The sequence below is a fragment of the Manacus candei genome, unplaced genomic scaffold, assembly GCF_025592945.1.
Source record: "Manacus candei isolate 608988 ecotype Guabito, Panama unplaced genomic scaffold, ASM2559294v1 h1tg000016l, whole genome shotgun sequence".
NCBI lineage: Eukaryota > Metazoa > Chordata > Aves > Passeriformes > Pipridae > Manacus > Manacus candei.
The window spans coordinates 1,147,438-1,169,928 of record NW_026138064.1 but is presented as its reverse complement, the minus strand read 5'-3'; the positions used below and the strand labels follow the sequence as shown (position 1 = coordinate 1,169,928).

Here is a 22,491-nt window from a genome sequence, read left to right as displayed (position 1 = left end):
TGCGCAGCTGCAGCTGCTGCTGTGTCCCCGGGCCACACCATGTGTCCCCTAGCCGGGGCCACGCCAAGCTGGGTCGTGTCCGCGCTCTGGCCGCACGGGACCCAGTGCTCCACGCCGCCGCACGCCGCGAGCCCGCACCGTGAGCCTGTGCAAGCCCCACAGCTGCGCTTCCCGCGCCGCCGCTGCTGACAAGTACCGCAAACAGTGCTTTTCCAAACCCCGCGCCGCTTCGTTCGCCCGCAGGCATTGTAGATGGTGTTTATTTAAGGGATTTTCGCACTGCTTCTGCGGAGCGTAGCAGGTCCAACAGACTCCTTTAACAGCAGCGCAGAGGCAGCCGGCGCAGGAGCAGTGCTCTGTCCCTGCGCTGCACGAGTGCTTGTCTTTTTTCAGAGGGGGTAAACCCAACTCCCTCGTGTTGTTTCACTGCTTACTGAACAAACATGCTCTAAGCGCGGTTCCTCAAGCTGGGACACTCGGCAAGCTGACTGTGGGCAAAACGTCCACTCCCAGCCCGCGGCATGGCCACCACATGGCTGCAACTCGGCAGTGCCTCGTGGACTCAACATCTGTCTCTCCCTAAAAACCACGTGGTTCGCGCCACGTGCTCGCTTCTGCCCGCGCAAAACCCAGCCCGTGTCTTTCGTTAGGGTCTCTCGTTTTGCACGCGGTTTTACCCCACCCCCACATCTGCTCTCGGTGTCTGGGGGAGTCCTTTGTCTGTAAGGGCTCATGGGGGGAACAGGAGGTTTTAAGTTTTTCTCCGTGGACGAGTTTAAGTTTCTTTGTGAGATTTTCAAGGTGTCCACATCTTCTATCTTTGTTTTCTCTGGAGCTGTCTCTCCAAATTTTTTCCAAGCAGTCACCCTAAGGATTTTGCTTAGCAGAAGTCCTGATACAGTTATTTCTATAATTTCCCTTGAATTTTAGCTTCCCATGCCAGCTTCTTACCTTGAGTTCTCTGTAGCTTTACCTTTTCTTTCCTTCAAACCTTGCTCTGCCAGGTCTCTCATGCAGACAATACTTAGGTTCTCGGAGCTCCCACGCGGCTCTACTGCACGACGTTCCAGTCCTTTTGGCGCTGTTATTCAATGTCCTTTCTTTAACGACGTTTTCTGCCTGCTTTTAGCTCGGTATATGACGTCTGGCTTTTTTCAGAGAGCGTTTCTCAGCTTTTAAAACAAGCTCGTTCGAACACTACCGTAATTCTCCTTGTTACAAGGCAGCCTCTAATCATCCCTGATACAGGGAGTGGCCCCAGTTCAGGGCACTAGATATTGCTTTATTAATATAATAAGCAAATAAGACATACAGACCCGGCTTGATTGGGGGTTCACTGCCAAATCCTCTTTATTCAAATGAGACAACAGCTTATATATGGGTTAACACATCACACCATGTGACCTTAATAACCAGTCACACCAAGGTACTTCACTGCACGTGTGATAGAGTACTTGCGAAACTACACGTCCCAGGGTGCTGTTTGGCACCCTTCCTGAAACCCAGTTCCTACAGTGAAACGACCACTGTTAGGATCCATTTCCGTAAGACGTATATAAAGGCATTTCTATCTAGAGGAAGACAAGGTCTAAAGCTTTGTGAGTTCGTACTGTGAAACAGTAATTTGCAGAAATTGCAAAAAGTGGCATGAGTATACTGACATGTTCCTGTTCTAGAGGAGCTGACCCGTTGCTCTTCAGGTTTCTCCGGGTGGGGAGGATCTTTTTCAGCTACAAGAGGCAGAGTGCTTCCTGCTGGAATGAAAAAGTGAAACTATTGTGAGGAGATGTATTAGGCCCTAGCCCTGTGCTCTCCTTCAGGGCTAAATGTTTGTTGTTCCTCTGCTTGATGCTTTTATATCTGATGGGGTTAGCCCTGTCCACAGCTCTTTCCCTAGAGCATTGCAAGGTGTTCTCTTTCTTTTTTCTTCACCCATCACAACATGCTGCCTTTTCAGCACTTCTTGCAACTGGGAAAGATTATTACTCTCAGATTAGAATTGGACTCGATGATCCTTGTGGGTCCCTTCCAATTCAGCATATTCTGTGATTTATTCTCCCCCTGTAAAAATATTTTTCACTTCTTAAAACTATAAATTATGCTTTACTGCTTTATTGTTTTATTTTTACCATTTGTTCTACTTATTACTTAGGGGATTTAACATTTGCAGTATCTGTGCTGAAAGTTCCTGTTTTCTATTTTTGAACAAATAGTATAGCTAATGTATGAGATACACTTAGGTGTTTATAAAATAATTTTTTCAGTATTTACTGCATTCAGGCTGAAGAATTTGGACAGAACATTAAGACAGACTGGTTTGGGTGGAATGTGGTAAATCAATTACCTTTAGAGTTCAACAGAAAAACCTTCATGTCCTCGTCACTGGGTGTTGTGCATTCTCTGAAAAGGAATACATTAAGTGATGGTTTGCCATAAAACGCAAAGGAAGAAGTCTTATTTAAGTTGTTTGTTTTTTTAAAAAAACAAAAGGTATTATTCTTTCATCACAATGCTTTGAATTCATCAGTTTCGTTGCACTTCTGTTGAATGGCTCTGAAGAATTGTCACATTAGCAACTTTAATATAATACTTTCCAAACAAGTTCAAATCAGTTTTCAGTCAATCTCACTGTCTGCATATCCAGCCTGTAAGTCAACAGCCTGTCATCTTTTGGGAGATTAAGTCAAAAGTCTTACAAAAGTCCAGGTAGACAATATCTGCTGCTCTCCCCTCATCTACTAGGCCTGTCATTTCATTGTAGAAGTTTACCAAGTTGGTCAAGCATGACTTTCCTCATTGAAACCATGCTGGTTACTCCTGATGATTTTCTTATCCTCAATATGCCTGCAAATGGTCTCCACCATGAGCTGCTTTGTCACTTTCCCATGGATGGAGGCTGACCAACCTCTAGTTGCCTGGGTTCTCTTCCTTGCCCTTCTTGAAGATGCAGGTGACATTTGCTTTCATCCAGTCTTTGGGCCCTTCTCTGTGGTTGGTCAAAAATTATCTGCCAGCTCACTCAGCACTGGTGGGTGCATCCTATCAGGTGCCGTGGTCCAGTTTCCTTCCACTAAGAGTACACCTTCCTTGCTCCCACCTTACCCCCGGTCTCTGGAACCTGGAATTCCTGAAGGCTGGTCTTACTAGGAAGGTCTAGAGCAAAGACAACATTTAGTACTTCCACTTTTTGTTGCATTGTAAAGTTAAGATTTGTTTCCATGTGTCATGCGATGTATCCCCATTTTAATGTCTAACATATCTTAGCGTTTCAGCACTTACCATGACAAGCTAGAATACTACTGCTCAGTATTGCACTTACTTATTCTTCATACATAATTCTTATTTCATGTTTCAGACAAGTTACTTCTCTCTTGGCTGTTGTTTACCTGATCGGTATGGAATTTCTTTGGTCTTCTGGTCTTTCCTTTTTCTCTTTAGTACAATTTTCAAAAGGGACTGTGGTGGGTTGACCTTGGCTGGACACCAGGTGCCCACCCAGCCGCTGTATCACTCCCCTTCCCAGCAGGAAGTAATGTAAAATAGTAATGAAGGAGGATTAGTCCAGGAACTCAGATCTGAGAAGAGGCAGACTAATGGGAAAAGACAACTATGGGAGAGTGATGAATGAAGAGAGGTATTGCGCTGAATGTGAAGAACTGGTTGGGGGAACAGAAAATAACATGCCCAGGCAAAATGCACCAATGATAGAAAGAAGAGAAACACTGAATGGTAGTGAGCTGACATCTAGAAAGGTGTGAATGGCTTTGAGGACTGAAGTTTGAAATACAGGAATATTTCTAGAACAAGCTGAACAATCATAAATTGTAGGCTAACAGCAAAATTCTGTGCCAAGAGGTAGGTGATTGGAAATAAGAAGAAAAACTGTGTGTACCAGATGATCACTGAGGTATTACTATATATCAGTCCAAAAAGCCAATTGTATCCTGGGCTTCTTTAAAAGCAGCGTGTCCAGCAGGTTGAGGGAGGGGGTTTGTTCTCTCCACTCCACTTTTGTGAGACCCCATCTGCAATCACATTTGGAGTCTCCAGCACAGTAAGGACATGGACCTGTTAGAGTTCGTCCTGAGGAGGGCTACCAAGATGATTTAGAGGGATGGAGCACCTCTCCTATGAGGAAAAGCTAGGAGAATTGGGCTTGTTCAATCTGGAAAAGAGAAGGCTTCGAGGTGACCCAACTGAGGCATTCCAGTATCTGAAGTGAGCCTACAAGAATGATGTAGGGTTACTGTGAGAAACAAAGTAAATTGATCCAGGCAGATGCTGTATGCATGGAACTAAACTGCTGTCCAGACCAGCTTAAGCATCTCTGCAGAGTTTCGAGTTGTGCAGTGGCTTATTTAACCCTGAGAAATGTAGCCTCAGGGAGAATACTACTGCTGTGAATTCATGATAGTACGAACCCCAGGAGAAAATCCTGTGTAACCTGAGAGACTTTCCACAGAAATAAAACCAGATATAAATGGACCATGAATAAGTGCAGGCCGGAAACTAGGAGGCAGCTCTCAGCTAGCAGAGGAGTGGTGTTCAGATACAGCCTACTGCTTGGAAACAGCATTACAACAATACTTCATACAGGAACATAAAAATTTGTAAATCATCTCATGTTTACAGTTTATATTTTGGTGTTGATGACGTCAGTTGAATACTCTGGTACTAATTTCATTGAAGTAGTTGCTAGGTAAGTGACTTAAAGTTTTAAAAGAATTGCAGTATCTGATTAACTGAGTAAATGACTGTCAGATGGGGGCTCTGTCAGAGATCTTTTTACTGTTTAACAAAAGTGCATTGATTCACTTTAATTTTTTTTCTTCACTTTTTCAAGCAGAATCTTGTCAATGATATGCTATCACCTTAATTTTCAATGTGATACAGAACTGTCACAATCAAATGAACAAAAGTGCCAGCCCGCTACTTGGATGACTTAAGTGACTTGTTATCCCTTAGTTAGATCATTTTGGGTCAAGGCTGATCACGCTGAGAAGTACCAGGAAGGAGCACTATGTTATCATCTCAACATAGAACTAAATAGCAGTACACAAAAGTTGTGTGAAAAGGGCTATCTAAAATCGTAAGTTCTCTGTAAAAAGAGCTCTGAACAATTGGTATTATAAGGAGCATATATTTTGAAATCCCAAGAGAGAACAACTTGTTCCTGTAGGTGGTACATATTTTTCTTGTTAAAGTAATAGGTTTCTTATTACAAAAGGTTGGACACTACAGTTAAAGCTGTTTTTGTGGTTGACAGTGTAACTTGTTTTGTGTGAATATTAAATGTCCAAGATATTTTTATACACCTCTGAAAACAGTAATTGATTGTATATTTTACTTCCAAACTGAAGATCCCCCCCCCCCATTGTCATTATTGAATAATTTTGTTTAATTCCAATATACATATATTCGTTTTTTCCCCTGCAGATTTCATTTCTGGCCTCTGCTTACATGAGCCAGCATATCTCAGAGGAAAGCTGCTCTGCCCTTGCATCTGTTACCCATTATCTTTACCTCTGCCAGTTCAGCTGGATGCTTATTCAGGTTGGTCTCTTAGTCTTTTTCACTGCTTCCTCAAGACATCTGTTAAAGTAACTGACAGTTAGACTATATTTCTATTATACTGTAGTGTATATATATATATATATATATATATATATATGAAATTCAATGCTACTAGAGGGGCAAAACATTAGGTAGCTTTTATTAAACCTAGAGTGTCACAGCTCCAAGGATATATGTCTGAACACTATAAAGATTTTTACCACTCATATCCATTACAACTGTGTAAGAATGCCCTCATCTCACTTCATCCTTTAAGTTACTGTCTCAGAACTCTGAAGAACTGTTTTTCTTAGTGTTAATAGTGTTTCTAAGCTTTCTCATTTGGTCTTTTGAAGCAGTCTATTACAGGTGAAATATGAATGTAAACTACACTGTAATTTTTTGAGTCAGTAGCATTTTAGTCATTAGACTTGTATAATGTGACACACGTACCTTCATATGTTTGCATTAAAATAAGGAGTATATGTATTCATAATTTTCATAGAATCATAGAATCATTTAGGTTGGAAAAACCCTCTAAGATCATCAAATCCAATGGCTAACCCACTACTGCCAAGTCAACAACTAAACTATGTCCCCTCCTTTTCTCCAGGACGAACACCTCCAGCTCCCTCAGCCACTCCCCAGTGGCTCCAGGCTTGTGCTCCAGACCATTCACCAGCTCTGTTGCACTTTTGATATATTATATAATAGTAAACAGCAGTGGTGGAAAAAATGGTTGAACTAATGTGGAACACTATGAACAATCAAATTTTTTATGGAAAATTGCATCCAGTTGTAAGTTAGTCAAAATAACAAGCTGTGGGGTTATTTGAAAAATACATTTTCTTGGCTTTATGTAGAAATGTATATTTAGCACCAATACATGAGTTATACCATTTATTTGTCTTCTATTTTAATAGGATATGTCCACAGGACATTTATTGTAGCATGCAGCTTTATATGTGCAGCTCCATACATTACCATACAAATCCTCCAATATGCAGGCTGTCAGAGCAAACCAAGAATTGCAAATTAGGCTGTACAGCTTTCTCTGCCAGTAACATTCATGTGATATGTGGCATTTTCCTGGGATTATGTCAGGCTCATGTTCACTGAGAACCCTAGCAGCCACTCCAACAGCTCAACTGTGCTTGTTGGCCTCAGCAAGCTGCAGGTAGATGGCCTCAATACAGAAATCTGTTTGCTTGGCTAATGATGTTCTCCTAGGTTTACTAGTCTAAATTATTTTTATATTCTTCACAGTTGCTCATTCACTTTATTCCTAAGTATCTTCAGATCTCTTCAACATTTGCTATTTTGGACAAAGTAATGCTTTTAAGTTGCCTTTTTACTGGCATATCTCAAGCTTTGGCCCCTTGGTTTTGAGGGTATTTCAACATCCCTTACTACGTGTTATGTTGAGTTGCAAAAATCACTTGTAATGACAAAAAAAATTGTATATCTGGTAACAGTTGATCATTTTTATGTCTCTAATTGAAATCTAGTGTTATTTTTTTTAAGTAAATTCTGTCCGAATCCTAAGAACTTGCATGTCCCATTGCATTTAGTGGAGCCTCAGGCTTGTGTTAGACATGAAGACTCTTCAAGCAAATCTGACAGGACAAAGGTGGTTAAGAGGGAATGCATCACAGCCTGATGATTCATGAGCTGATAAGAGCTACAAGGAGTAAAACTCAGAATGAAGAGGAGTACTCTTTTTGTAGGTGCAGGTCTTCAGCTGTGAATAATTCCTGAACTTTGAAAGACCCAAACGGAAAGAAATCATCTGAAATACAGATCAACCCAGCCTCAGCTACAGTTCTCTTGACTGGGAATAGGCCCTAAATTTATGTGTCTCATTGCAGAGTGAGTAAGCATGCCAGGGCATGAAAGGAGTGCTGGGAACATCTCTGTGCTCAAATTGGTCCTTAAGACAATAATAGTGAAGCTTGTGGATCTGAAGGAAAACCAGATGAGTTTGGGAAGTCTAGATGCTTCTGCCTTCTGAATGGCAAATTTAAAAGGCTGGGAAATTAATGTTTGTATTTCTCAGCATGGTATACTTAATATACATTACTTGATTTGGAAGGCAGAATTAATCACATATTTATACTTAAATGGAACTTAAATACTTCCATCTGGGAAAGAGCAAAAATACAGGAAGAGATTGTGTGTTGCTTGTGCAGCCCTCTGTGAGACTGCACAACGTAGTGCATATGCTTGATCCCTGACTCTCATCATACAAATCTGTTGGTGACAGGCTTGATCACTGCATGCAGAAATGGGTGAATGTGATAATCAAGTACAAACAGAGTGTAGGTGTGTGGAACTGAAACATCCATAAACCCTAGACAATTTTAAGTGATCTAAAGGTGGTGAAGCAACATTTCCAGGCAACAAAACCCTAGAGGAAAGCACAGATTTGACAGTAGAGTTGGACATATGCAGATTCAGTTCTGTGGTCCAGATCAAAGATCTTCATCTTCTAAACTCTCGGATAACTTCCTTACTTTCTTTTTGTAATCTTTCCATCTACTACATAATGCTAAGTATATTAATTATGCTTAAAATTTTATTTTATATCAGTACTGATTTGTATAAGTATAACAACAACAATATCTATAGCTTCATATTCAAAATCTTGTTCTATTTTTAACTTCTTGTGTTTGTAAATTTACATTCAATTTCAATATTTGTGTTACACATGTACTACTACCAATATATTGGCTGAAATGTAGAAATTGAAAGGACCTCAGAGGTCCCCTGGTCCATTTTCAATGTCAGAACAAAGGCCACATCAAAACATCCTTACATGACTGATTGTTCCTCTCCCTTTGTATTGCATTATTTTGTTTCTTGACTTATACAGGGAGACTTTGTAAGCTGCAGAATGTTGAAATCATTACCTCTTTTTTTTTAAGGATGAGACTTTCTTGACTGCAAAAAGAAAGGAGTGAGTTAGGTGCAAATGACTGTTTGTGCCCACAGAGAGAGCTTAGCTTGTAATATTTGCCTTATATTAATATCTGAAATTCCGAAGTCCTCATCTTGACAACTGGACAGCATAAGCCTGTTTTTTCAAATTCAGTATGTGCTTTTATCTTAAGAGCACACACTAAGGGTGTCTTTCTGTATTCTGTTGTTCTCCCAGGGGCAAATATTTAACATGACAACCATGTTTTAAGTAAAATAATATTCTTCTTTTAGCATTTTCTAATGTATGGCAAAAAACAAAAGTTACCAAAAAAAGTTAAAAGCTGTCTTTTGAGGTTCCTAGTTACCAATTCTGGCATAGAGTAAAATTATGGAAAATATGGACTCTTTGTGCTTTTTTGAACTATTGTTACTGTGAAGTAAATCAACAATGAAGGTATGAATTCAACAAGCAAACCAGAAATAAAAGTCATGAACTTGCTGTTCCCCATACCTGAATGTAGATTTAATGGTACGTTAAATTTTCTGTAAATATGTGTCAGACTTGTAAGGCAGTTACTGATCTTACAGGAACTTTAATGTTCTTTTGGGGTTTTTTTAAGAATAATTCATGGACTGCTTAACAGCTTCAGAAAAGGAATTATATGAAAGCATACAAATATAATATGAAACCTCCTGGCAAACCTAAAGAGAAGGAAAATAAAAGTTTTCCTACTGAATTGGAAAAGACTTTATTTAAAGTATTTGGCACCTATTATTTGCTGGATGTCCACAGATTATCACAAATGCTGAGGCACTGGCACAGGTTGACCAGAGAAGCTGTGGCTGCCTCATCCCTGGAAATGTTCAAGGGCAAGTTGGAGATGGGATTTGGAGCAACCTGGTTGTTGTGGTTTAGGTATGATATTCTCCAACTTAGTGCTCCCACTGAAACCATGCACAACTAGCTCACTCCCTCCCTCTCCTCTCCCTGTGCTGGAGAGGAGAATTGGAGGCACACAAAGTAAAGATCACTATTTGACGTAAGAAAAATTTACTGGAAACAGCAATGAGATAAGAAAACAGTAACCAGAAACAATAGTACCCGACCTCTCCCTCTGGCATGACCTGGAAGGGACTCCGTCTCCACAGAAGAGACTCCCTTCCCCCTGCCCCCAGCAATGATGTGAGGTAATCTCTGGGCCCTGGCCATGCCCCCTCCTGTCTACTGCAAAAAATAACCCTGTCCTGACTGGAACCAGGACACTGTTCTAGTGGAAAGTGTTCCTGCCTATGGCAGGATGTGTGGAACTAGATGGCCTTTAAGGTCCCTTCCAGTCTAAACCATTGTATGCATCTGTGATTGTCACTAAAGGTAAATGAATGAATAAATAAAGAAATAAACAAAAGCATCCCAGGTTTGGGAAGGTAATTTCCATTAATCGCCTCATTCTAAAAGAAAAAAGCTTCACTGGAGTTCACATTGTCTCTTAAGACTATTATATGAATAAACAATTATTATTCGTTCTACATCAGAACAATCACAACTTGTCCATTTGTTCTTCCACCTGAGCAGGTGGGAAATGGACTGTACGTTTTATTCTTCTGTACAACTGGTTATTGTTGCAGCATGGCAACAGGAAAGGATTTGCCAAAATTAGCTCCACTGTTATTTAATTGAATAAATTTTGGAGCCTCAAAAGGGGTTGAAGATAAGAACATATAATTATCAAAATACAAATATCACTGTGCAGGAAATGGTGAACAATCCAACCTCGCTTGCATCTTTACAGCAGTAAGTGTTCTGCTGTGATAAATGAGGTGAGATATGTGAGTGTGGCTAAACGAATACAGAGCAAAGACATGAGGTATGATTTTGTTGAAAGCAGTTTCAGTGGGATGACTGAGAACAGTGTTCACCAGGTTGTCAGAATCAGTAGAACCAACAGTCCTTGAATGTAACGGCATATATCAGCTCAAGGATTTTGCTGTCTGGAAGTGCTTGCAATGAGGCACAGTCTAACCAGGACTACACAAACATGTAATTGAAGAATGTTTATTGACATAAGGAGACATGCAGAATTTTTGAGTTAGTTTTCAATCCCATGTAAAAGGCAACAGAACAAACAAATCTTTCCACAAACTGTGGTTTTTTTTTCCAAATGCCATTTTTGTCTCTTTCATATTTTCTTTCTATGCATGTCCAGCAAGGGAACGAATAGTTTTTCTGTGTTCTTTCAAATCTCACAGGATAGTTAAAATTATATGGTAGGATGTTCCTGTGTTCTTTTAAAGAAAACAAACTTTTCCTTTGTTCATATAGCACCAATCACCAAATAAAAACAAGGAAGGACATAATAATTATTATTTAATTAATATAATTACAAACAATGGACATAGCTATGAAATTTTGTTCTCTAAAAAAGCATTTAAAACATTTACTAAACTAATTTTTTTTAAAACAATTCATTAGCATATCCAATGTGATTTATGATCCATGACAGAAAGTAATGTATATTCATGCTGCCTAAGTCACAGAAGGAAATCTGTAATGATAGTTCACTGTTGAGACTTACATAAGTAATCCAGAAACAACTAATTAAATACTTGTACTGCCTTGTTCAAAAGGTGTAGACAAGCCCTTGGCTGAGGTGAATTTGCAAAATTCCATCAACAAAATAATCACATCGCAATGGTCTTTTCACTGTATATGGATTTTACCTATCCTAACAATAAATAGCTGAAAATTAAGCATGTAAATCAACATTATTATATGAAACCCTAGTGTAGACCATGGAGAGAGATGAGTGTGCTTGGGTAAGGATCAGTGAGTGCTTGAAGGTGCCTGTCCTGTCTCCATTGTCTGAGAAGACATGCTTAGAGGCACAAGCTCAGATTAGATATCCTCTAGACAGAAAAACACAGTGCCTTATTCAACCCATATAAAAGGCCAGAAATTATTATGTAGCTTGCAGAGCTGTAGGTGGTATAATATATTTGAAGTGGAGAAAATGAAGAAAAATTTTTCAAAACATATTTTTATTTTGGATAGTTTAGGTGTTTATTAGAAACTAGTGTGTACATGTGCATTAAAAAATGCTCAGCACACTTTAAAGTGTTTCTGCTATCAATGTCTTAAAGAAAATGCAAAGATCTAAGCAATACTCTTAAGTATTTTGTTTTACTTGAAGGGTTTCCTTACTCGTGGTACCAGTTCTTTCAAGAGGTTTCAGTTATTTGACTTCATTTTGATTTGTGTATGGTTTTAAACTCTTAGTTATACTGTTTGATAATGACTTGATCATAAGAAGACACAGGCTTTTAAGATACCTGTGAATTTATGTTCACTTACTTGCAGTTTTTTCTCAAACTGTTATGCAAATAATTTACAAATCACAGAACCATTGAAGATTCACGGATATCTTGAGACTACCTAGTGCAACACTGTAGCTCAGGTTCCCCAGGACCATGGTCATTTTGGTTTTGATTATCTAAGGACAGAGAATCCACAGCCTCTCTGGGCAGCTTGGCCCAATGTTTTACCAAGCTCACAGTAAGAAAGTTTCATGTATATTAACTTGCGCCCGTTGCCTTTAGCCCTGCCACTGGGCACCACTGAGGAGAGTCTGTCTCCCTCTTCATCAGTGCCTCCTATCAGATATTTATACACATGGATAAGATCCCCCTGAGCCTCCTCTTTTCCAGGCTGAGCAGTCATGGCTCTCTCAGCCTCTCCTCATGGGAGAGGTGCTCCACCCCTTAATCATGTTCATGGCCCATTGCTGGACTCGCTACATGTCTTTGTTTTACTGGTGAGCCCAGAACATGGCCCACAGCCAGAACCATTAAAGGAGTTTAATGCATTTCCTACAAGATACATGGAACAGAACAATAGCATATAAAAAATTAAATACAGGTCAACTTTAGAAATACTATATGCCAGTCTTTTACGTGAAGGTATGGATATCCAAGAAGAAAGTGATTTTTGTACCACAAAGCTATTTTTGCACATCAGAAATAGTGTTTTCTGCTAAACAGTGTGTCACTTCCTTTCTGATAGCCTAATTCAAAAAATAATAGTTATATAAATAATATATTTCTTTTATAATGTTTCTTTTGATTACTTAAGAGAAGAAAGTGAGGACAAAATATTTATGTTGAAAACTGTTTGTACATACGCATACACTGGGACAGAAATATACTGCATTATGACCTTCAGAATGATTTGCTTTTTGGGATAGCTAATCATCCACCAAGCCTACTGACTGTTATTCTGCATTATTCTTCAGGCTGTTAATTTCTGGTATGTCCTTGTGATGAATGATGAACACACGGAACGGCGTTATCTGCTTTACTTCCTTTTGAGTTGGGGGCTTCCAGCTTTTGTTGTGATCCTTCTTCTAATTATTCTGAGAGGAATCTACCATCACAGCACAGCACAGATTTATGGCCTTGTCTACAGTGATCTGTAAGTATTCCTTTAATAAAGGATGAATTAGGCATTGTACTGTCTGTATTGGTTTGTATTTAGTTTGTACACAGAGAAGGGAGTGTGCCCACAGCCAAATGCAGAAAGGAGCAGGGGGATTTCTCATCTGGTGGAGATGAAGCAAGTATGTCACCCATATGCAATACAGCACTTTCCATGCAATTGGGCTTTGCTCCAGTTTCTCCACAGCTCCATTCTGGGACGAGCATTGGCAGAGCTGACTCAAGCATATCTGCGTACTAAGTTATTTATTCTTTTCTGAGACTGTGCAGTTCGACGGTAAAGACCAGAAATGGCTACTGCTGCAGAATGAGCAGAAGAGCATGGTTAAAAAAGCTAAAACCCCCATCTCTTTGGTTATAAAATGTATTTTCTGCTAAACAGTGTTACTACATTGTCAAATACATGTCAAATATTGTTCCTGAAGTGTTCCTCTTGTAATATTGGATATGTTGTGTTCCAAACTGTTCCAAATTTGAGCATTGCTGTATTGTTGACAATGATCATAGCTCTTTCAAAGCTATATATAAGCACAGAAAACTGTCCTAATTAAAACAATACATCTTTATAGAACCAGAGACATTTAAGTGAAGATACATAGATAAATATTTTTGCTCTTCCCTACCTCTTTTACTCTGGTCCCTTTTGTGACAAAGCTAATCTATGACGATAGCTAGGACATGAGGCTAATATACTTATTCACTTTGTGTTGCAATTACATGCTTCATGTGCAGGAAAGAGTAAACACACGGTTTCTTTTTAAAACAAGAGAAGAATGTACAAATTCTTTTTATAAAAACTTCTTATGGGAGTGCTTTCAGAGTAGAGCCAAACTAGGAGAATATCTATCTGTCTTTAATAAAAGAGGAACATACAGTGTGTATCATTCCATTATAAGAGAACAAAATTCAGTGAGTTTGTTTTGTCACAAAAAGGGAATTAGTGTGAGAAGTAGATACTTGAATTTAATATCTGTGTTTAAGTATATGCAAATATATATATATATATCTTTGTGTCCTTATAAATATTATTTGTATATACATTTGTGTGTGCATATCTGTACTGTGCATGCTAAGCAGGAATACCTGATTTAGATCTATATTGGGTAGCACAAGCTGTCTGGCCATGTTATGTGAAGTTTAGTCCCACATTAATAGACACCAGCTCTCAATTCAGAAATGTATCTGAGGTCCACAGCAGCAGACCATTGCTGATGTTTATGTTATATCAGGAAGTGCTCCATAGCTCTATACCACCCCACACACATTGATGTTTCTTCACAGAACATGGTGAAAAAGAATGCTGTCTTTTTCTTCATGGTAATATGCTTTTTTGTGCATAGTAAACATAAGAAATGTGCGTAACATCATCAAGTTCTCCAATTGCAGTCAAGCTGTGAGTTCATGGTATATTATGGAGTGAACCACAGTTTTCCAACTGTTTCAGTCTTCATGTCCATGTCTCATTCTTTCAAAAACAAGGAAAAATCTCTAAATTCTGATAAAATTATTAAGTAGAGGAAAATTGCTCAGTCCAACTCATTGCCCAAATTAAATATAGTTTTTTTCCAGCATTCTGTCACAGTAAGCAAATGTTGGAGATCATCCCAAACTTAGTGAGTGTGCAGCTTATTCCAGCTCTGTCAGTGTGAACACTGTAAGAGAGATTTGCAAGGATTTTCATAAATAACATTAATGTTAGTTCCTAATTTGAGGAGCCCTTTAAGAGTTGCTCCTCATTATACAAAAGGACTTTCAAAGCCAGAATGTAGAAAAGAAGACAGACTGAACTGTATCACCTGGTTTGATTTTTCCAAATCAGGATGCAGTAGTGGAAAAAGTGACAAGGAAATTTGCAAATTCAGGGTCATTACATACTGACTTCAAAATCAGTCTCAGAAATAGTTTGAGAACAATGGTGTGCTGGTAAGGACTCATTTCATGTGAGAGCTGGAAGACTGGTTAAAGTAGTGAAAGCATTGAAGCCTGTTATTTTAACTCTCTCCTAAGTGATCACTCCTTCAGGCAACTCATTTTTGCATTACGGTGGTGTCTGACCAACTGTTTTCTTCCTAACCAGAATGCCATGGGCACAATTAGTTGCCAACAGTATGGTCATGCTGAAACAAGTCCATTTTATACTTATCCCAAACAAAAAATTATTTGAGCTATGTTGAATTTTATGCTTTACAGGAAGTATTATGACAGTCTTCCTCCAAATATGATAAATTCTACACAAAACCACATTTATTTTCTACTGGGACTCCTACATTACAGTATAAAACAGTAGTATACTGTTGATTATTTTCATAATGAGCGGTGTTTATGGTATGAACTGCACTCTTTGGCATTTTGTGAAAATTTTTTTATACTGGTGAATTTGTCTGTATAAATGCCACCAAGTAGCATTTTTTTAAGATTTTAAAGAGCTACATTTCAGATGAGGGCTCTTTCACTTCTCCTTTTGCTAATTCCCCCTTGCTCAGCTGCGAAGGTGAAAGTCTCTTTGAATAAGACCAAAAAAAGATGCTGATTAGAGGCATTGAATGAATGAAGTAATGAGATGGGCATTTGCATAGGATGGTTTTGAGTGGAGGAAGAGTGGTGTGGGTATCTGAGAAGGCAAATGTGGAGGTTCTATGAATATCTGATACAACACCTTTACTTAAGAAAGTAATAAGATTTGATCCACTCTTAAAAATATGTATTAGTCCTCATGTCCTCTTTTATAAAAGAATAGTGAGTTATGTCAGATTTATGTGTCTGTAACTACCTAATTTCTGTGTGTAATAACCATTGGCTCAATCAGATCATGAAACTTCATGAAACATGAAAAAGCAGGAGTTTTCTCTGTGTGTAGCTGACTTGTAGAAGGGGCTTGGATAGGCACTTGCCATCTATCCTGCTTTTTGCTTTTTGTGATAAAAGTCTTAGATGACAGTTAGTCAGTCTTTGTAAATGAAAAGTCTAATGTGTCTCTCAGGTATATTGTCTACCCTAGTCTCTAGTAACTATGCACTAAAATGCTTCCTTGCTTAAGAATTGCCATGATGACTGAAGCGTTAGTGGATTTTAGTGAAAAGGGGCAGTTGTCGATTCCTTTCAGCTGGCTAGTAACTGGAATTTCAGTTTGAACTAAATGGTTTAAAATCACTCTAAAAAAGTGTATTATCCTTCTATATTTCTGAGATTTATGTCATACAGACAATTTACAACCCCTGTTTGAATTTGCTGTAATCTCTGTTTAAATTATCTTCGAAGGACATAAAGTCTAATGTTTAGGTCCACACTGTTTTAAAAAAGTATTTCCTTTTGTCATTTCCTATTACACTGAATGTCACCATGACTTCGTGTTGTGAGACAAGTAGAGACCTCAGGATAACCTTTCTCTTCCATTTGTTTTGGTTTTGTCCAGAGAAGGGCAATGAAACTGGTCAAGGGTCTGGAACACAAGTCTTACAAGAAGCAGCTGAGTGAACTGGGGTGGTTCAGCCTGGAGAAAAGCAGACTGAGGGGGGACCTTCTCACTCTACAGCTACCAGAAAGGAGGTTGTAGCCAGGTGGGGGTTGGTAACAAGCGACAGGACAAGAGGAAACAGCCTTAAGTTGTGCCAAGAGAGGTTTAGATTGGATATTAAGAAAACTATGCTCATGGAAAGGATTATAAAGCATTGGAGCTGGCTGCCCAGGCCAGTGGTGAAGTCACCATCCCTGTAAGAATTTAAAAGATATGTGGATGTGTCACCTGGGGACATGCTTTAGTGATGGGCTTGACAGTACTGGGTTAATGGTTGGACAGGCCTTTTCCAACCTAAATGATTTTGTGATTCTGTGATTGTCTCTTTCAGGATTATAAACCAAAACCATAATTTATGTTTCTTTACAGAAATTTTTAATGCCCTTGCACACTTTAACAACCTCCTTCTCCTTTTCAGAAGAATATTTCTTATTAAATAAAGAAAAAATTATGAACAGGTGAGTTCACAACAAGACAGGAGTTCAGCTTAATATCAAATTCCAAATCTCACTGTAGTTCCCAAACTTTAGACAGTTCAGCATTTGCAGTTGTCTTGTATATTCAGGTAGACTGCCACGGCCTCATGAAGGTTCTGAATATGAGTTTAATCTTAACAATACAGTTAAACAGCGTGGTATTTTTTCTAATAGATCTCTTAAAGTACAAAGACACAGTTAACCTGGTATGGTGGAAAACATGAGGCAAATGCAAACTGTAGATATTGCCAAAGAGATTTATAATGCAATGGAGAGGTGAAGAAAGAGAGGAATGTGAAGATTTACATAAAATCTAGCTCTCACCAGTTTCATCCTGGTCAGTTGTAATTATCTTACATTTACAGAACAAAGAAACAAGCAGAAGATCTAAAACAGAAATCCTTGACAGTAAAGTAGCTGTCTAATATTTCCTGTAACCCTGAAAATTTCAATACCGTTTGAAGCCAGTGGAACCACACCTATTTGCAGGATTTTGGCTTAACTCATCTGTTTCTGATACCAGAGTCCAGAATTATTTAATGATAAGTATATCAGTTTTTGTTCACAAACATGAGTTTAAAGGTTAATTATGCTACATTCACTGGATTTGTACCTAAGAGACTGTCCAGAACTGTAAGATATGTTACAAAAAAAATGTACTACTCTAAAATTGTCGAGAATCACAGATCAGAGGAGCTTGAACTTTTAACTCAATTAGGTGATTTAAATCTCCTACCTATAGTAGCGTGTTTTTTATAAACTCAAGAACTACTCGTTGCAGCTTTAAGCTTTGAGTCTGACTACATCTTCTTGAAAACAAACTCCCCTAAGAAGGTCAAAGGACTTTTTTTGTTAGAATTTAAGCTAAAACAAGTAACCTTTGAAAATGAGAAAACTGAAAGTTTTAAACTTGACAGAATAAAAATTCAAAAGTTTGTAAACAAGTATCTCTCTGCCCACTGTATGCACGCAAAAGCTGGTCAAACTGTTTTTCAGGCATGACTTTAATCATGCTTTAGCCTACCTTTTTTTCATTGTAGAAAATTCTGTAATTTCCTCCAGTTTCCAGAAGGTGGGTTTTTTTTGTTGTTCATGTTCCCCTAGTGGTCAGTGTGTGGCTCAGTACTGTTTAATGTCTTCATTGAACTGAATGAGGGGATTGAGTCTACCAGAAGCAAATTTATGAATGACACCAGGTTGGGTGGGAGTGTTGATCTGCTGAAGGTAGGAAGGTTCTGCAGAGGAACCTGGGCAGTCTGATTAGACGGGCCAAATCCAACAGGATGAGGTTCAACAAGACCAAGTGAGAGGTCCTACACTTTGACCTTTACAACCTCCTGCAGTGCTACAGGCTGGGGGAAGAGTGGCTGGAAAGTGACTTAGAGGGAAAGACCTGGGAGTGCTGGTTGACAGCAGCTGAACATGAGCCAGCAGTGCGCCCAGGTGGCCAAGAAGGCCAATGGCATCCTGGCCTGGGTTAGGAACAGTGTGGCCAACAGGTCCAGGGAAGTGATTCTTCCCCTGTACTCAGCACTGGTGAGGCCGCACTGTGTCCAGTTCTGTGCCCCTCAATTCAGGAAGGACACAGAGGTACTGGAGCGTGTCCAGGGAAGGCTCTGGAGCACAATGAGGAGCGACTGAGGGAGCCAGAGTTGTTTAGCCTGGAGAGGAGAAGGCTCGGGGAGACCTCGTCACTCTCTACAACTCCCTGAAAGGAGGTTGTAGTCGGGTGGGTGTCAGTCTCTTCTCCCAGGCAACCGGTGATAAGATGAGAGGACACAGTCTCAAGCTGCACCAGGGGAGGTTTTTCACAGAAAGAGTGATTAGATGTTGGAATGGGCTGCCCAGGGAGGTGGTGGAATCCCTGGGTGTGTTTAAGGAAAGACTGGGCGAGGCAGTTAGTGCCATGTTCTAGTAGACAAGATGTGTTTGGTCATAGGTTGAGCTTGATCTCAGAGGTCTTGCCCAACCTAATTGGTTCTGTGATTCTGTCTCAGACATGGATGTCTGTTACTCGCTCTTTTCCCTCCGTCAATTCCTCCAGGTTCTATGAGTGTCTCTGTTATAGCAGGATCATTTATTTGCATAAGGGAAAATGATTTCCTCTCTCAAGAGAATCCCCCTTATAGATTAATTTTCCTCTTTAAAATTCCCTGTGGCAAATAGAGTACAGAATAAGCACGTGTGCCTTTACAATACTTTAAAATCATAGAAATACACATGTATTTGGTTTCAGTGATAGTGATATGATAACATCGTCAGCACAAAAAAGGTAAGCTAAATGTTCTCATGTCTTCTTTGTATCATATCATCTGTCATGATCATATCTGTGAGAAATAGTGTAAAAGATTGTCCACTGAAATTCCTTTCTAGAAAAAAGCAAATACTTTTATGTCCTCTACAGTCTAGACCCAAGGCAGAGTTTTTTGCAGGAAAGTCACTGAATCTGTGACTGTGCAACCACATTCATGGGGTGAGAAAACAGAAGGCTAAAGAAAGCTGGAAATTATGAACTTTTTGCTGTGACTAAGCATTACAACTGTTTATGTTGCTTACACTGCAGTTTCTCCAAATCAAGCTCTTACACATGGGGATAGCTCAGGGCACAAAGTAATGTCTAGGAGCTATGGCCAATATGATTTGGATAAGAAAGTCCACAGAATACACATTTCAGTACCAGGCACGTTGCAATGGGTCAAGAGCACCTTGTGCCATGGTTTCTCTGTAATCAAAAGTCTGTCATTCTGGTGCACTGACCCTTAACCCAGTCAGAGAAGTATACTGGGCACTGCCTTGGGTCTCACTCAGTTGTATGACTGTCTCACTGCTGGCATATGTCCTGGGCACAGATCCCTGGCTTACTAGCTGTTCCCTAAAATGGAGATCTGCTTTCTTTAACCCAAGGACCAGTAACAGGAATATTTTAGCTTCAGTGAGCTAATTTCTGTCCAAGTATTTGGATGAAGTCTCATGTCCCCTTTTCCATATTACTTCAAAAGTGCTGAATTTAATCTTGAGTCTCAGAACAACATTCTTGAATCACCAAACTTTTACAGGCAGGAATAGGTAAGAAAATAACTAAGAATAGCCAGAAGCAGCATTCATGGATTTTAACTTATCTGTCAGACATGCTAAGAGGTAGAGGATTGTACTACAGATCTGTGTGGAATTTCCATCCTCTAATGCCTGACTCTGGCTTTATATTCTGTATGGATTTGGAAGTGTCTCCCCACTTGGTACTGTCTTTCCACCTTCTGCTTCCTGTTATTGCAGTTTTTCTCTCAGTTCACTAGTACCTCATCTGGGATTTCAAAGCTTTTGCAAACTGCTGTTGCTAGAGCTCAACGCAGAAAGATGCTTCGTTATCTGTATGCGAGGCTGAATGCTGCATGAACCACTCAGCTGAAGTTGTGGGGGGAGAAGCCTGCACTTTTCACTGTGATTTCTCACCATTCAATGCTTTGTCCTTCTCTGCAGGGTAAATTAACCCATGCTGAGCTCTATGTTATTGCAGGAGAAATGTTTTTGAGGAACCAGAGCTACTTGAGTTATGGTGACCCAGCATCACAATATAGGCATCCATATATATATATATACACACATATATATATATATATATATACACACACACATACACATATATATAGGGAAAATACTCAACTTCCCTCATCTACAGCATAGGCTAAGAGAGTACAAAGTTTGGTGATTCTATATTCTGTACTTGTGCTATATTTTCTAAGTTCTTCTATTACTACTGGTGAAGCTGCCTAATGTGCTACCCACTGCTAAGAACTATTTAAAAATACCTCACTTCTAAATGTGCTAGCTTTAATTACCTTTCATTTATCCCTCATTACCAATATATGTTTTCAGTGGAGGAGAATAGTTGGGTACAGGAACAGGTATTTGAGCGCCTTTTATATCTTGGCAAATATTTATTGTTAAGCAAATGTTAGCATATCAGAATCAGACCTAATCATTGTGCTGTGCTTTTAAAGCATTAAAATAAAGAAAGATAAATTCTGCCTTCTCTGACTGATGGAATTTTGAAAAGTGAGTACAGAAAAGTATTTATTATTGTAAAATTCCCAATCACTATGGGATGGTTAAGTTCTGACAAATCATGGTACCATGGTAAAAGGTTGAAGAGATAGGTTGTTATAGGTGAAAGCTGCACCTGCTAATGACCATGGGGCCTGATCCTTCAAACAGTTTCAGATGAGGGAATTTTTGGGCCCAAACAAAACTCCAGGAACTTCTCTGAAGCCTGTGCAGCACTACAGCAGGAGTAACAGAGAGCATCTGCAGGATGAAGGCTTCCATCCCTGTTACTGACAGCTATCGAAAGCTTCGTATTTCCTTTCAGGTTGTACAGAAAATTAGCAGCATAGTCTTTCCTACTTTGTGATCTTTAATTAGCAGAATACAGCCTACTGCTACTAAACCAGCTTGTTCTCAGTTTATCTGTTTTCCAACAGTTTAGAAATACCTTCATCTGATACACCAGAATAAAGCAGGAAATGCTAAAATAAGCAATAGTGAGATCAACACCAGCAGCTGGTTCTAACTACTCCATTGACACTGACAAACTGAGTCCTTCTAGTATTTGATCTTCCTGAAAAAGATGAGAAAAAATAGTACTTTGTGTTTTGTTTTGCTTTGTTTCTAATTTCACCACAGGATTATTCTACAATAGGTCAATTCTGTGCTCAGATTTTAGCTGTGTGAAGTACATGGACATTGACTGAATTTAGTGCAATGAGCTGTACTTTGGAAGACAAACTCTTGTCTATGTGATGTAAAAGCACAAGTAAATAAAAGTATATCTCACTTAACTGTGCTAAGGTACATCCAAGTGAAAGGAATAAAGCTTTAGCAGATTGATTTGTATTTATTAGTATTACATTTGATTTCTTGATATGCCTTTTAGAAAACCAGTATGTCCACAAAAATCTTTTGCATGACATTTTGTTATTATTTGTGCCAAAGGGCAAGACTGTGAACATGAACCTCTTTTTATGTTTGACAGTTTACACGTGGAAACATCCCCTTTTTCACCTTGGCTTAAAGAATGGATAGAAAAAGTAAGCTAATTAGGAGTGTCGACCTTAAGACAGTACAAGGGAAACATTTTCTTGCATGTGAGAAACTGCAACAAATATTAAATAGTAAAAAACCCCCAGAAATAGCCATAGCAATAGATTGTAGTTTCAAAGCCATTGATAGTGACTGATACACGTGAGAAGGAAGCCTTAGATTTAAACAGGAGCAAGATAATTAAATCTGACACGTAACTCCTTATGTAATTTTAAAATTGCGGTGTTAGCAAGAACCCTACTCTAAGAGATTTCAAGCAGGTTTCTTTCAGCTTAGTTGCCTGGACCAGTGCGGAAGGCTGCAAGTCTTCTGGGTGTTTTGGAATGATCTGCCTGGGGTCTCCAGAGCTTCCAGTGCTTTAGAAGTCTCAACTGTATTAATGCAGTGCTTATTCTGGGTCCTTGCTGCTTTTCCTTTGGCACTTCCTTAGTCTTTACTTTCACA

At 39.2% G+C, this 22,491-nt stretch overlaps 1 protein-coding gene and 1 long non-coding RNA gene across 2 annotated transcripts in view; one reads left to right on the top strand and one right to left on the bottom strand.

Moving 5' to 3' along the window:
* ADGRV1 (adhesion G protein-coupled receptor V1) overlaps window positions 1-22,491 on the top strand; it is a 274,545-nt gene that overhangs the window by 190,090 nt on the left and 61,964 nt on the right. The window contains exons 94-95 of the mRNA XM_051782549.1: window positions 5,437-5,553; window positions 12,759-12,937. Coding sequence (XP_051638509.1) covers window positions 5,437-5,553; window positions 12,759-12,937 — 296 coding nt within the window. The remainder of the gene's footprint in view (window positions 1-5,436; window positions 5,554-12,758; window positions 12,938-22,491) is intronic.
* Window positions 1,657-5,572, bottom strand: LOC127468985 (uncharacterized). Its single transcript, XR_007903768.1, has 3 exons — window positions 5,524-5,572; window positions 2,345-2,398; window positions 1,657-1,751 (listed from the first exon to the last, which is right to left on the bottom strand). It is a non-coding gene; the product is annotated as an uncharacterized LOC127468985 (long non-coding RNA).